General features: G+C 44.9%; 1 protein-coding gene across 1 annotated transcript in view; it reads left to right on the top strand.

Annotated features, from left to right (window-relative positions):
- SLC7A10 (solute carrier family 7 (neutral amino acid transporter light chain, asc system), member 10) overlaps positions 1 to 5681 on the top strand; it is a 66890-nt gene extending 61209 nt beyond the window's left edge. Inside the window, exons 9-12 of the mRNA XM_015424777.1 lie at positions 916 to 1012; positions 1979 to 2128; positions 3545 to 3722; positions 5554 to 5681. Of these exons, the coding sequence (XP_015280263.1) occupies positions 916 to 1012; positions 1979 to 2128; positions 3545 to 3722; positions 5554 to 5681 (553 nt within the window). The remainder of the gene's footprint in view (positions 1 to 915; positions 1013 to 1978; positions 2129 to 3544; positions 3723 to 5553) is intronic.
- Positions 5682 to 16264: the final 10583 nt, after the last annotated feature.

Genomic DNA, 16264 nt, shown 5'->3' with positions numbered 1-16264 from the left:
GGCAAAAGGGATCAATGCTCCATTTTGCTGTGATGTGCTGCGGCAATGGAACCACCTCCACGCAATGCAACAAAATGGGACAAATTGACCCAGTGGTATTTCGTATTCATGCTGTTTTGCTCACTTTGGAGTGAGTGCTTGGATGCACCATCAAATGAACATTCTGCAGCAAGCAGAGCTGCACTGGGACTTCCGGGTTAGGTCAATGGCACTTTGTTAATCTTCAGTGACATCACACAGCCAAACCTGACTGGCCTCATGGCATCATTATGGGCTGGGCACTGGTGCGATCCCTGACTGGTTGGAGCCTTGTATTGAAGGAGAAAGAAGAAGCCAAAATGGCTGTGGACTGGGGGAAACGGTATAAGGTAGAGGGGCTTCAGGTGCATTCTGCACTCTTTACATGCACACATTTTTTCACATCAAAAATGTTTTAGCCCTGACCTGGATAGCCCAGGCAAGCCCGACCTCGTCAGATCTCGGGAGCTAAGCAGGGCTAACCTTGGCAAGTAATTGGAAGGGAGGCCTCCAAGAAATACCAGGGCCGGCATGCAGAGGCAGGCAACAGCAATCTCCAGGCCCCACTAGGGGTCGCCAGAAGTCAACCATGACTTCCAGGCACACACACACACACACACAAAACAAAATACTGACAAAAATGTTTTAGGACACAAATTCAGAGCAACTCTATTGTGAACTTCAATTATACGAAATGAATAGGCATATGACAATAAACAGTGCTTTGGCAGTATAGCTTCTATTTTAAAAAAAAAATCTTGCTAATAGGTGTTTTAAGTAATCCATTATTTCTTTATACATTTTAAGACCTTCCAACTTGAGTTTTGCCTTTCGGTAGCCAGAAGAAAACGGAAACTTAGTGATGTTATATGTTGAATTTTGTTCTTCTTTTTTTAGGCTATGCTTCTCTGGTGCCCGAGAAGGCCATTTACCCAGCCTGTTGGCTATGATTCACGTCAAACGTTGCACCCCAATTCCAGCCCTCCTTGTCTGTGTAAGTTTCACTATTCTCTTCATAAGCAAAAGAAGAGTTCTGTGACACCTTAAGGACTAACACATTTATAGTGTATCTGCCTAAGACAAAGGCCATGAAAGCTTACATTACCGTAAGACGGTTAGTTTGGAAAGCGCCACAGGACTCTTTTGTTGCGACAAACACAACTACCCCACTGGAATTAATTAATTCCATAATATTGGTTTATAGATTACTGCTCTCATGTTCACGCCAACAGCTATAATAGCCAGGTGGGTTTTAGAAAGGATTCTTGGGCAGCCTATCAGTCTTCTGTTCACAGGACCAAGCCAGAACAAGCCAAACTGATGACCAACTACAAAGAAACGTTTTTCATATTTATGGGAACCCTTCCAAAAATCTGTCACCTGAAGGCAAACATTAAATCAGAAGAAGCCCCATGCACATTCTTACTGCCACATTAGCAACACATCAAAGCAGTGAATTCCTCCTTTAGTTACATTTCTGATTGTCTGTTAAGAGTTCTAATAATTGTACTGAATGTCTTCCACACTGTTTGGATAGATGAGGTTAAAGAAATGCAATTTAATTGCCAGCTGTTAACCTAGGCATTGGGGAGGTATATGAGGGATGACTAGTATTTGGTTCTCTATTTATATTAATAGCAGGATTCTACCTAACTTGTCTGGTTCAGATGGATGGATGGATGGATGGATGGATGGATGGATGGATGGATGGATGGATGGATAGATGATAGATAGATGATAGATAGATGATAGATAGATGATAGATAGATAGATAGACAGACAGACAGACGGACGGACGGACGGATGGACGGATAGACGGATGGATAGACGGATGGACAGACAGACAGACAGACAATAGATAGATAGATAATTATTTCTGCTATACCTTTTTCTTTTCTTTTTTTTTAAAGACTGTCTTTCCAGTAGTGCCTGAACTAAGCATCCCTTTCTCTTTTCCTAGTGTTTGGCCACTGTCGTAATCATGCTTGTTGGAGACACATACACATTAATTAATTACGTGTCATTTATTAACTACCTCTGTTACGGTGTGACAATAATAGGCCTGATCGTGCTACGCTGGAAGAAACCCAAAGCCTTCAGACCAATCAAGGTGAAAATATTGGAGCTATGTGAATGACGTGTGTTATCGTTTTGGGCCTGGGATTACTCGTTTCCATAAGATACTTCCCATGATGCACTGCGGGGGGGGGCAGAGGAAGGGAAAGCCAGAAGCTGCTGGGGTTGGTGTTCTTGCAGCCGCTCTCAGCGGCTTGGAGAGAATAAACGTGGGTCAGCCGCGTCTCCTTGCAGTAAATCTATCACCACCAGCCCATATCCCTCAGAGGGAAATTTGTGCCGCAGAGGAGTGCTACACGGCATTGCCATGTTCCTTCCTTATATGGGCAGTGGCCAGGACAAACACAAGAATGATGGATGGTGGTCATAAGCCGGCATTACAGCTATATACAGATAACAGCTTTTCAGTGAGTGGGAGGCAATAGGGTAGATGTGTCAATTTCCTCAGTGCAGGCTTTCATTTTTGCTGAAACCCACCACCACCACCAAACTGGTTAGTAGATCTCTCTGTTCATTCAGTATCTGGGAAAAGCTGAACACTGCAGCATATACATTTTGGTGTGACTTTTAGGGTTGCCAGGTACCCCCCGGCTACTGGCAGGGGACAGGGGGATAGGGTTGCCAGCTCCAGGTTGGGAAACTCCTAGAGATTGGGGATGGAGCCTGGGGAGGACAGGGACCTCCACAGGGTACAATGCCATAGAGTCCACCCCCAAAGCATCCATTTTCTCCAGGGGAACTGATCTCTGTAGACTTGAGACGAGCCGTAATTCCAGGAGATCCCCAGGCCCCATCTGGAGGCTGGCATCGCTTGCAGCAGTCCATTGGATGCTCCCTAGGATGAATAATGCTCGTTCCCTTTCCCTTTGAGACTGAAGAAGTTCTGGAGTTTGAAAGTTTCCTTTATGAGTTAAACCGATAAAGCCAGAAGCTTAAGAACATAAGAACACAAAAGAAGCCAATGTTGGATCAGGCCAATGACCCATCTAGTCCAACACTCTGTGTCCAGGTGCCATCAGGAGGTCCAGCGGTGGGGCCAGGACACTAGAAGCCCTCCCACTGTTGCCCCCCCCCAAGCACCAAGAATACAGAGCATCACTTGCCCCAGCCTGAGAGTTCCTATCTATACCTTGTGGCTAATAGCCAATGATGGACCTCTGCTCCAGATGTTTATCTGATCTGGTCAACCACACCACTCCTTGACTTCGTGTGGTGCTAAGGGGATCAGGATATAACAATTCCTTTTACAGAGCAATCCTAGAAACATTTTCCTAGGAGTAAGCCCCATTGAACAGACCTGAGTAGACCCGCTGAGGATTGCTCTATTAATGAGCTGAGTGGACTATGATCTGGCCTTTTCAGTGTTGCCACTGCTTTGATTTATATGGGAGCGGAATTAGGATAGAAATGACAGGCTTCTGTACACTTCCGATATTTTCTTTCCTCTTAGGTAAATCTCGTGGTTCCAATCACTTACCTGATATTTTGGGCCTTTCTCTTGATCTTCAGTTTTTATTCTGAGCCAGTTGTCTGCGGAATCGGACTGATTATCATATTAACTGGAGTGCCAGTGTTTTTTCTTGGAGTGTACTGGAAAAACAAACCAAAGTGTGTATATAGGATAACAGGTAAGAAGCCACACAATAGTTCATGTTGTGAGAAGAAAGTCCCTTAATATGAATGTGGCATAAACTATATTTACAGTCCGATCCTAAGCAAGAGTTAAGCCATTCTAAGGCTCTAGCAGTTCTCTTTTTAGGACTGCAATGTCAGTAACCAAAACAAATGTGGATCTTCACATTTCTTCAGACTACATTTGAACTGAAAGTGAAAGCATAATCTGAAAGCCTCGAGGTTCCACCTATCTAGCTGCGGTGCCACTTAAAGGTATATTGTATTTCTGACACCCCCTGGGGTGGCTGATTGAAGTTTACCCATTGAGTTAGGCTGGCTATGTGCGGCCAAGCAAACAGAGCTAGTCCCTAAATTAAAGGGATCGGAATCAGTTAATGACGCTTATGTTCATTAATCTGTTAAATCTGCAAAACAGCCATTCTGCAGAATACAAGTATTTTTTCTAGCGTAGGGTTGCCAGGTCCCCTCGTTGCACTGGCAGGGGGATTTGGGGGGCGTTCTGGGACGTTCCAGATGTGATGACATCACCTGGAAATGACATAATCACAGAAGTGACATCATCACACTGGGGACGCTCTGGTTTGAGGGCAAAAGTCTATGTTAAAACCGGCTTCAAACCAGAGTTTTGCCCTCAAACCAGAGCGTCGCTGTGCGATATCTCTGATGTGATCACATCACTTCCAGTTGAAGTGATCGCATCGGGGACATTGTGCAGTGATGTTGCTGTTTGGGGGTGGGGTTTCCCCTGCCAGGCAGAAACCCCCAAAGTTGGGGAACACCTCCCCCTAGGGTTGCCAGGTCTGAGATGGAAAATACCTGGAGACTTTGGGGGTGTAGCCAGGAGAGGTTGGGGTTTGGGGAGGGGAGGGGCCTCAGCATGGTACAATGCCATGGAGTCCACCCTTCAAAGCAGCCATTTTCTCCAGGGGAGCTGATCTCTGTCAGCTGAGATCAGTTGTAAAAGCTGGAGATCCCCAGGCCCCACCTGGAAGTTGGCAACCCTACCTCCCCCCCGGGAGCTGGAGACTGGCAACCCTATTCTAGATGCATGTGTCACAGCAGGCCCCATATCAGAAGAGGCAGTTCTTCCTCTCTATTTATTTACATTATTTATAGTCTGCCTTTCTCACTGGGACCCAAGGAGGATTACACAGAGTGACTCAATAAGATCAACAGGACGGGGCATTTAATAAACAAAGAAACAAGATTTGGGTTGCAGGGCCAACTAGAAATTTTTAAAAAACAGAACTGAAGCAAAGGAAGTCATTAACATGACACATTAAATGATGCAAAATTAAATAGTAGGATCCAACTTTCCAGCAAACAGTAGTCTAGACCACACAGTCCTTAATAATTTATCCAAGTAACTTTGTGAATCATTTTCACAGTGTTACCCTATTATCTGCGTAGAAAAGCCCTCTTGAATGTATGAAAGAGAGAGCGAGAAGAAAGAATGTCTCTTCTAAGAAGGCCCGACACCCACACAGATTTTAACCAGGGGTCACCTCTTTTATCACCCCAAAGATTTTCAGCTAATTAAAATAATATATGAATAGGATAATTTTAAACAGGATTGTTTCTTTTTATTGGCTCAGCTGTTTCCCATCCGTCCTCTTACATTTTGGCCTCTTACAGTTTTTATATTTCTAAACTTTAATTTTTAATATTACTTTGTTATTATTGCCACTTTTGAAAAATAAGGGTTTTTTTTAATGCAGTAAATAAACAGTACATAAAGATTGCTGTTGCTCTAGTAAAAAGCTATCTAATATGGCCAATCTGTCACTAGTTAGGCTGACAATCTGATGGTTGGCTTTTTTGCAGAATCTTTGACGTATTGGGGCCAGAAGGTTTGCTTTGTTGTCTACCCTCAGGGGGGACCTCCGGAAGAGGATGATATACCTTTCACTCACTCACCCCTCTCTGGAAGTGAAAAGAGCTTGAAGAAATAACGATATATTTTACATAAGAGAAGTAGATTTATGTTTTGTTTACATGAGGATAATTTTTTTTTTTTGGAAAAAGAGGAAGAAAGATCTTGGAAAATGTGTTTTTAGCAATCCAATAGTAAAACTCATGCAATGAAATACACCATTTCAGTGCCTCTAGTGGACAGCTAATAGCCCTTAGCTCTTTTTCCTAAAAAGAAAAAAGAAGACAAAAAAAACAGTAAAATGAAATAAAATGAGATGGTCGCTCCTTTCTGACTATGTGCAGACTGGGTATGGAAATTTATGGGAGCAACTGCTTCCGCTCAGTAGTTTCAACGCTATGCTGTAAAGATTGTGAATCAAAACAAGGTTATCTTCCAACCCTACCAAAAAAACGCAGCATGTTTCAAAGGAATAGGTAAAGTTATGAGACTCATCTAATGCAGCTAGGACAAATACATGAAGTGCCTTATACCATGTCAGACTGTTGGTCTGTCTAGCTCAGTACCATCTACTCTGACTTGGACAGTCTCCAGCTAAGAATGGTCTTTCCTAACACTTACTGAGAACGTTTACACTGGAGATGCCAGGGCCTGAAGCTGGTACCTTCTTCATATGAAGCATATAGAGGAAGAAAGATCTTGGAAAATGTGTTTTTAGCAATCCAATAGTAAAACTCATGCAATGAAATACACCATTTCAGTGCCTCTAGTGGACAGCTAATAGCCCTTAGCTCTTTTTCCTAAAAAGAAAAAAGAAGACAAAAAAAACAGTAAAATGAAATAAAATGAGATGGTCGCTCCTTTCTGACTATGTGCAGACTGGGTATGGAAATTTATGGGAGCAACTGCTTCCGCTCAGTAGTTTCAACGCTATGCTGTAAAGATTGTGAATCAAAACAAGGTTATCTTCCAACGCTACCAAAAAAACGCAGCATGTTTTAAAGGAATAGGTAAAGTTATGAGACTCATCTAATGCAGCTAGGACAAATACATGAAGTGCCTTATACCATGTCAGACTGTTGGTCTGTCTAGCTCAGTACCATCTACTCTGACTTGGACAGTCTCCAGCTAAGAATGGTCTTTCCTAACACTTACTGAGAACGTTTACTCTGGAGATGCCAGGGCCTGAAGCTGGGAACTTCTGCATACGAAGCATATGCTCTACCACTGAGCCATGTTCCAAACACACAGGTGCATTAAGAACCTTATTTTCAATCATGTTCCAAACACACTTAAGAGCTGGCCTATGCTGTGGTTGCAGTACAGCAAATCTAATGCACACGAGCACCCCTTAAGTTTATTTCTTATGTGCAAGTGTACATACGCATAGACACACCTTTGTCTTCATAGGTGCAAAAAGGAAGCCCCGGTACTCCAAAGCTTTGGCTTGTGCCCAGAGTGTTAAGGGGGTTAGCTTAATCATTATTAAACCTTAAGGTGAACATAAGCACATAAGAGATGCCAATGTTGGATCAGGCCAAAGGCCCATCCAGTCCAACACTCTGTATCACACAGTGGCCAGAAACACCAGTGCCATCAGGAGGTCCACCAGTGGGGCCAGGACATTAGAAGGTGGACTGTACAGCATTGTCTATCATGTGCTTTCTCCATCCCATAATTCAGTGCTTTATTCATACGAATCCTACCACAAGACTCCACACTGCTCAATTGACAACTCAACTGACAAACGCCTAGATGGGGGTAACGAGTCATGTCCCTTACTCATGGCCGTTGTGAATTCATGTGGCTAAGTGCTAAAAATAGCATTTCGTAGGAAGCACATACCCAAATAGCCTACCGTGGGTATCCTTTTCCTGGAACACTGTCAGGGCTTGGGCTCACGTACTGGCATAAACATCCACTGGTGGGTAGGTTGATGGGTAAAGCGTAAATTGGGTTTTATTTATAACACTCCCAAATTGGTTCACACTTGGCATGTCCATCACTTGATTATTCAGATCTTGGCTATTGGCAGCTGTGAACAGAAAGTATTAAGGAGAAATTGGTTGACAACATTTTAATGAATGGTGTTAAATCTGCAGTTCACAGTATTCACATATCAGGCAGTCATTAAGTAAGGAACATGCAGTGTCTGAATCAGCACCAAGAAGTCTCAAGATGGGATTAGCTGCCACAACCCTCCCAGGCGCCATTTTGACCACTTATGGGGAGGGAGGGAGTCTTTTGGTGTAGTGGTTAAGTGCGCAAACTCTAATCTAGGAGAACCGGATTTGATTCCCCACTCCTCCACTCGCAGCTGCTGGATGACCTTGGGCAAGCCATAGTTCTGTCAGAGCTGTTCTTGAAAAGAGCAGTTTCTGTCAGAGCTCTCTCAGCCCCACCTACCTCACAAGGTGTCTGTTGTGGGGAGGGGAAGGGAAAGGAGTTTGTAAGCCGCTCTGAGACTCTGAGTGAAGGGTGGGGTATAGATCCAATCTCTTTTTCTTCTTCTTCATACCGGAGAATCTTGGCACAGGGCCATGCAACAAAAAGCCCATACCATGGTGTTCCCACTCTGGACCTGTAATGTCTTAACAGCCCTGATTCCATGGTCTTGAATTGCACATATTTAGTCGTGGGTGTGGCAATGGGCAGCAGGTACTGTATGGTGAGTGTTCTAGTACAACCAAGATTTTGTACTTTTGTTAACATTTAATTTGACATTATTGAAAGCAGGATTTTTTTGCCCATTCAGTAAATAAAAACCTCAAACTTTGCCTTGAGCCCAACTCGAAAAGCTTGCTGTTAACGCATACGTACTGTACACCCATGAGAGGCCTACTACAAGTTGACTAAAATCATCTGAAGTTAAATTCAGGACAATGTAGACATTGTGAGAAATATATTTAAGCGCTGTAACTGTGAACATGGCTGAATTGATTTTTTTTTCAGGGTGTTTACACACGCCAGAATATAGAATGGAATGTGTGACTTCTGTACTGTATCTGGATCTTCTGTGCCAAGGAGGGACTGACTTCAGTTTTGCATGGTTTGGGTTTTTTTGGGGGGGGGGGGTTTAAACTAGAATTCCTATGACCCGCCAATGTGTCTTACATTTACAAAGCAAAAAATGAATGTTCAGGAAGTCTTAACAGTCAAGATGTAACTAGCCTGAGTTATCTGATCTTGGGCATACAATCTCCTTTGCTGGATCAGACCAAAGGCCCAGCTAGTCCAGGATTTTTTGGCAGGAAACCTAATAACTAGCAGGCATTAGGTAGTGTACCAGAAACTGGTGTACGATCTATTTGTGGGCAATGTTCCCTCTAAGCTGAGTTAGTGTGAGCTAGCTCACAGTTTTTTAGCCTCCGGCTCACACATTTTTGTCTCAGCTCAGGAAGGAGGGCTCCAGAGCAAACAAATTCATGCAGCAGCCAAATCGCTCGCTCACAATTTTCATGCCAGTCGCTCACCAAGTAGAATTTTTGCTCACAAGACTCTACAGCTTAGAGGGAGCATTGTTTGTGGGGCACGATTTATATTCTGCCCACATCTACTCCATGCCACAATTTATCGGCATAAAACACGCTGATCTAAGGCAAATGTCATTTTTCCAGAAATCTTTTGAAAATCCAAATCTGGCCTTATTTGAACACCGTGTGTTACAACTGTTTAGATCAAAAGGAACACTTCATTATGCTACCAGACTATACTATGTTCTAAAAAAACATGATGTGAAAATTCTTTTAAAAAGTGCTCTAGAGTATCAACATTCATTACCGTGGAGAAAACAAACAAAGGAACCTAGGCTATGGCATGGTGCGGGCAACTGCTGTCTTCCTACGAACCACGGTTTGTAAACCTGAGCCCACTTCAGGCTCCAGCTACATGAGACGGCGGCACAACCCGTTAGAATTCAGGGGTCATTTCGTGGAAAAAGAGGTGCAGGAGCTCATTAGCATAACTCATTAGCATGACTTATTTGCATATGCCACACACCCCTGACATCACCGGAAGTGTGTCAGAAGGGAACACCCACCGCTCAGGCTCCACTGGACTGTTTTGGATTGCTAGCTATGGGGGGAGGGGGGGAATGTGCAGATCTGTCCTCGCAGAGGAGGGAGAGCTCGTACCTGAATAAAACCCGGTCTTAAAGGTGCCACTGGACTGTTTTGGACCGGGGGGCCGGGGGGGGGCTCTGAAACTTACCTGGCTGCTTCTTGCTTTGACTGAGGGCTGCTGGGAGCAGGGGGTGGGGCTTGTTGCATGTGCCCGCCCCCTGGGCTTTTTACTGCCAGAGCTCCGCTCCTGCAGGAAATGACCCCTGTGGACAGCACAAGACAGGACAACTTAAAGCAGTGGATGGGAAAGAGAATCTGTGTCTTCCATGTCTCTCCATAGCCATTTTGGTTCTGGTCTTCAAATCCCATTGGGAGAATGATGGCTGGGGACAGGGGTTGAGCGTAAAAAGCATCCCTGCTTTAAACTGTCCCCTTGCCTGCTCTTATACACAGCGGCCCAAAGTGGAATTACACCACAGTTCCACGAGAAGGTGGTTTGCCTTATCCTTGGTTTGTGCTTGTCCACATACCACACAAATCCAGGCCAATTTCCTGATGGTTTGCAGGGAACTGCTGTCCCATCTGCACCAGACCCCCCCCCCCTCCAGTCATATGCAAACTGTTACCAATATTGGCCGTAGTCCCACAAACAGCTGCTTTTCTCCAGCTGAAACCTTCTTAATGCAGCTTGCCTTTGCATAAATACAGATTGAGAAGGGACAGGGTAAGTTTGAGGACCCCCCCCCCAATTTGGGATTTTGTATGTGGTGAATACAACAGAAAAAAACAGGCTGTGCAAAGCCGTAATCCAAAAGCAACAGTTGTGAGGGATCTACATGTGGCACGATTCCCTTTTAAGTGCACAGAGCCAAGGGGGGAGGGTCCTCATAGAGAGCCTCTGCCCTGCTTTTTTATCTGGGTATGCTGTAACATGGAGCTGTGGTAGCTCAAGTGGTTAAGACGCTCAACTGCAGGCTGCGGAATGTCGGTAGTTCAGCAGTTCGAGACCCGAGTGTGCCGCATGACGGAGTGAGCTTCCGTCTCGAGTTCCAGCTCCTGCCAACCTAGCAGTTTGAAAGCAAGAAATTGCAAGTAGATAAATAGGTACCACTTCGGTGGGAAGGTAACAGCGTTCCGGTCGCCTTGGTGTTTAGTCATGCCGGCCACATGACCACGGAAACGTCTTCGAACAGCGCTGGCTCTTCGGCTTTGAAACGGAGATGAGCACCGCAACCCTAGAGTCAGATTTGACTGGCTTTCGAGCAAGGGAACCTTTACCTTTACCTATGCTGTAACATGCATGGATACTGCTACCACGCTACTGGATACTGGACACACTACCACTAACAAGGTGAGGACAAGTTATCGCATGTGGCCTGCTCTTTTCTAAGCCTCTGGTATCCAGCAGACACAAGATTCTCACAGGTGTGGAGCGCAAGTTTGGTGTAGTGGTTAGGAGCACGGACTCTAATCTGGGAGAACCGGGTTTGACTCCCTACTCCTCCACATGCAGCTGCTGGAGTGACTTTGGGACAGTCACAGCTCTCTCAGAGCTGTTCTCTCAAGAGCAGTTCTCTCAGAGCTCTCTCTCCGCCCCCACCTACCTCACAAGGTGTCTGTTGTGGGGAGAGGAAGGGAAGGAGATTGTAAGCCACTCTGAGACTGCAAGTGAAAGGTGGGGTATAAATCCAAGTTCCTCCTCCTCCTCCTTCTGTGAGAAGGATTTGGAGAGGCACAGGCTTCTGGGTAGCTGTCTACAAGGTGCAGAAGGGCCTCCAACTCACTATAACGTAATGGCCAAAGACACTGCAGCTGCACATGAGGCATTCAAGAGGCTGGGTACTCTGCTCCACCCTCAAGCATTCGGAGGCCTTACTGTATAGCCATAATGTAAAGACAATTCCACCGAAGCAGCAAGTCCTGCCTCCACGCCTGTCTTGCACAGCAAAGCCGTAACTTACAGCCATTACACTCATACGATTATGGACATTTTTGTACCAAAGAGTGTTTTGAAATGCAAGAATGAATAAATAGATGAGCAGAGCACAATAGTTTTTGCACAATTTCAGTGAACTGCTAAGTTGCAACTTTTGACGATACACGGAATTTCACAGGCCAGTTTGCTAAGGACTTCACTGTATTTTTACTAACTTAGATAGAGGACCCTTTTGTTTCAGACAAAAACGTTAAATACTTTTAAAGGCCACTGCTGTGATGGAAGAATTAAATGATCCTTCTGTTGAACTGGACAGAAATTAAAAAGTGCTTAACTCTGACTGGATCATGCTCCATGGATTTTAGCTGAGCAGGTAATATACCTTAAGGCTTGAGGTGGGAAATTAAGGTTTCAACCAATTTCTGTGGGTGGATTCAAACAGTCCTGTTTTCACACTGTGAGAGGGTTTCCGTGTCACACATGATGGCAAGAATTACAAGAATACGATGCAAAATGGGAATCGAAGAGAAGCGGAGAAGTAAAGGAAAGAAAAATTGTTTCGCTGCTTCTTGACCACATCTCCATCCATCCTATCTTTCCTCTCCTCCATCTATCTTCCTCCTTTATCTCATCTCAACTATCCCACTCCCTCCCACCCCTAAATGTCCACCCAGACACTCACCTTCATCCCGTTTCTTCCCTTGGGTGGAAGGAAGTTCCCAGCCCTCAAAGGCTGAGGGAAGGAAGGAAGCTCCCAACCTAACCAAGCCCTTTCTCTGGCTGCCGCCCCCCGCCCAAACAAGGGCAGAGAGAAGAGTCCTTCTGACTGGTGGTTCCAGGGTACCTAAGACGCAGCATGGTTACGGAATACCCCAGTACCAATGGGGAAGCAAACATGAGCAGCCCCAGGCCCGTAGCTAAAGTGGGGCATCTCGGGGGCCCGGCCCCCTGTCTTACTGCCAAGCCTCCCCAACTTCCCTTGGAGGGGGGGGGGTCTGTGTGGGGTACCCCCTGGCTTATTTAAAGGCCCCCCAATTTAAAAAAATCCTGGCTACAGGCCTGAGCAGCCCTCCTCTGCAGTAGTTTTTGTGGACAGGAGGGGAAATCATCCCAATTCCTTGTGGTTCCTCTGCAATGACAGGGGCTCTCTCTAGCCAGATGAAACTTCCTACCTCGTAGGGCAGTGATGGCGAACCTTTTAGAGACCGAGTGCCCAAACTGTGACCCAAAACCCACTTATTTATCGCAAAGTGCCAACACGGCAATTTAACCTGAATACTGAGGTTTTACTTTAGAAAAAACAACCCATACATTAACTTAAGATGATCCAAACAAAGTAAGGAAAGCAATCCCAAAGGCTTTCATTTACTTAAAATTATTTGGCAGAGAATTCCACAGTTTAATGATGGTCTGGGCCTGGCTGGGGCGATGGCACGCGTGTCCACAGAGAGGGCTCTGAGTGCCACCTCTGGCACGCCTGCCATAGGTTCGCCACCACTGTCATAGGGCAACACCCAGTTTGGGGTCTTCAGTATCCACATGTGGATATGAAAACAGATCGGTAACTGGTCACTTGATGCTTCCATCCCGTATGGGAAAGGGCATTTGAGCAAGTGGCGGCTCATTTGGCGGCTCATTTGTCAGGTGGCCAATAAGGAGCAGCAGCCACAGTTCCCCTGACTGCCCTCTCTCTCTCTCTGTCTTGGTGATACCAGGAAGGGGTTTGCAACATGCAAGCTGGACAGCAACTCGCCAGGGGCCCACAAAATCTAGAACTGTCCCCACTTTCCTCTATTCAGGTTCCCAAACCTGAAAAGTTATCCACAGGAAAACGTCTAAGCTCAGTATTTCATATATAGTTTTAATCTATGTGTGTGTCCACACACCAGATACATATGCAAACAGCAGAGGTTAAAGGAATTAGAATGTACGCATCCCACTTTACATCAAGTGGATTTATAAGTATATATGTAGGGGGTTTTTAAAAAAGCATATTTGTGTGTGAGTATATTTATATAAACGTCCGCATGAATTAATCAAACAGCTGTGTGCAGTTGCTTAATAACAGAAGACTGTCTGTCATTATGTTGAGCAATACAGCAAAGCGTTAGTGCCCTACACTTAGTTGCAGGATCCTGGTATACAAGAAACTAAATTTCCAGCCACTCAACTAGATTTTAGAAATCTTCTTCCTCCTGGGGATTACAGTAGCTAGTTGACAAACTGAAAACAGCTTAGCACTGATTATGAAAAGCTGAATAACTTGCATTTTTTTTAACAATGAAGCTGTGAGTTTTGCCACCGTTGAAATGTACATTTCAGAAGCAAGCTTGGGCGGTAATGAACAGCTGACACACTGCTGCCATTGGTTTTATTTCAGATGCCAGTTGCTTGTTCAAGTCACGTAAAATCAGAATAAAAAGGACCATGTGCTTCAATTGTAGACTGTGTTTATTTGTTTGTCTGAATATCCCCCCAAGGAGCTCAGCGTGGTTTAAGCGGCTCTTCCCCTATCTATCCCAACAACAACTCTGTGAGATAGCTCAAGTTCAGAGATTGAAGAATTTCACATTACCCTTTTTAACCCGTTTTGAAGCCATTTTTGATCCATCATGGAGTAAACCGGTATAGGGCTGCCATTTCACACATGGCTTTCCCCTTCTGGTAAAGAGCTGGATCTGAAGCGGTTTGCCATTTCAGACTGCACCGCTTTCCCCCCGCCATTTTTCGCCCACGAGGGCGATCTCCAGGGGTTCTTTTGAATGTTCGCTTTATAGCGCTATAGCACTATAGCACTATAACAAAACACGTTCTTCGCCCATGCGGGCGATCTCCAGCTTTTTTTTTTAACATTTGCTTTAGAGCGCTATAGTGCTATAGCTGTGACTATAGTGCTATAACAAAACACTCCAGGCGGGGAAAAAGTGCATTGGAACCGGGAGAGGAAACTGAAGACTACTTGGAAGCGGTTGACAGGTAAAACGCTTCAGCCTCGTTTCCTAAACGGGACAGAAGCGTTTGTGTCTGAAATTGCAAATATATTCCGGTAGGGAATCGGTTCTAAAATGGTTCTGTCTGAAATGACAGACCAGAAACTGTTTGGGAACCGTTCCTCTTCCGGATTATATCGTCTGTCTGAAATTCCTCTGTGTGATTGGCCCAAGATCACCCAGTAAGTACAGCTGAAGAAGGATTTGAACTCTAACCCAACACTCTAATCACACATCTTACTGGCTCACTGTTTGGCAGACTCCCTCCCCTGAATTTTCACATCAAAATAATTACATCCTGTTATATTTTTACAAGGGAGAGTTGACATCCCCTCAGCTCAGATCTTGGACACCAATTATGAGCAGCATCTGCAAATGCTAAATTCACCGAAAGTTCGTATTCACATTTCTTCCACATTCGCATTCTCACACATGGGGAAATGCATCTTGTTGTTACTAAAGTCACAAAGGTGGCTGCCAGGTCAGTTGTGAACACACCCACCAACCCCGATTGCTCTGTCAAGATTGAAGGGCATGTAGTATGCTACTTAGCAATTTTTTTTAATTGGTTGGTTGGCTTGTTGTTCTGAAGGAAAGATTCCCTCCCCCCCCAACGCCCTAGGGATATAGAACACCCCTGGGGGCACATGACTTCTGTGACCTTGATGATGACATAGTTGCTGGATTCTGTTCTGTAGCTTACATTTCCATTTACAAAAAGAAAAGAAAAGCTCAAGACACTTTTGGCAGTTCCATGGAGACCCAACAGAGACCACCAGCTGTTCATTGCCTACGCTGGGTATGAGCAACCACACAGCTGCAAAAGGAGCACAGGAACTCAAAATGCAGCCAATTTTTACATGAAAACATAGGGATAAGGAAAGGGGGCTCACTTTCTGATAAAAACAACTATTATAAACTGGCGAAACTTGCATTATAGGCCTAATCTATTACAACTTCAGCATCAGTTGTTTTGGAAAGGTTTGTATTGGTCATACTATAAAACAGTATGTCATGATTTTTGCCTCTCCTGTTTACACCCAAGGATTGAGTGCACATCTGAAACTCTGCACGTGTCAGTCTGTGCAAAGAGGACCTGCCTATTTCCTCCAGGGAGCAGCTGGACAACAGGCCACTGTGCTCAGAGCATGTCCACTGGGCATCCATAGTACTTCCTGACCCCAAAAAGAAGGCAGTAACCTAATGCCTGTGGCACTCCATATATACAGTGAAGGCCCAGAGGCCTTTGTATTATGGTTGCTCTACAAAAGTAATTTCCCACATGGTCAGACTCCATTCTGCTTAGTATCCAAACTCAATAACATGTACAACTGTCAGCTAATGCTGCCATGAGTGTGGTGTATGTCTCTAATTGCTTTGCATTCCTTCCCATGCGCATAATCGCTTCAAAGCTGTAACGCGTATCTATCAAGGTCACTGGAGGAGTTGGTACTGTCTAGGTTTCGTGGGAGCTTCTTACGTTCCCAGCTTCACAGCCGTTAGAGAATCTGCCAAATGCCCCCGCGCGGGAGGCCCTCTAATTGGGTATCGCTATGGGGGGGCGCATACGAATGCCCTATATCCTATTATGCGCATAGGTAACCCGCCATTCCTAACAGTGTTCATGTTATTGCAGCTATGGCTTTTCAATAAAAGAAAAACTTTCTTAGAAGCA

This window comes from Gekko japonicus, unplaced genomic scaffold, assembly GCF_001447785.1.
Source record: "Gekko japonicus isolate JY-2015 unplaced genomic scaffold, Gekko_japonicus_V1.1 scaffold892, whole genome shotgun sequence".
NCBI classification, from domain to species: Eukaryota; Metazoa; Chordata; class Lepidosauria; order Squamata; family Gekkonidae; genus Gekko; species Gekko japonicus.
The sequence above is the reverse complement of the archived record's forward strand: the minus strand, read 5'-3'. Positions and strand labels throughout refer to the sequence as shown.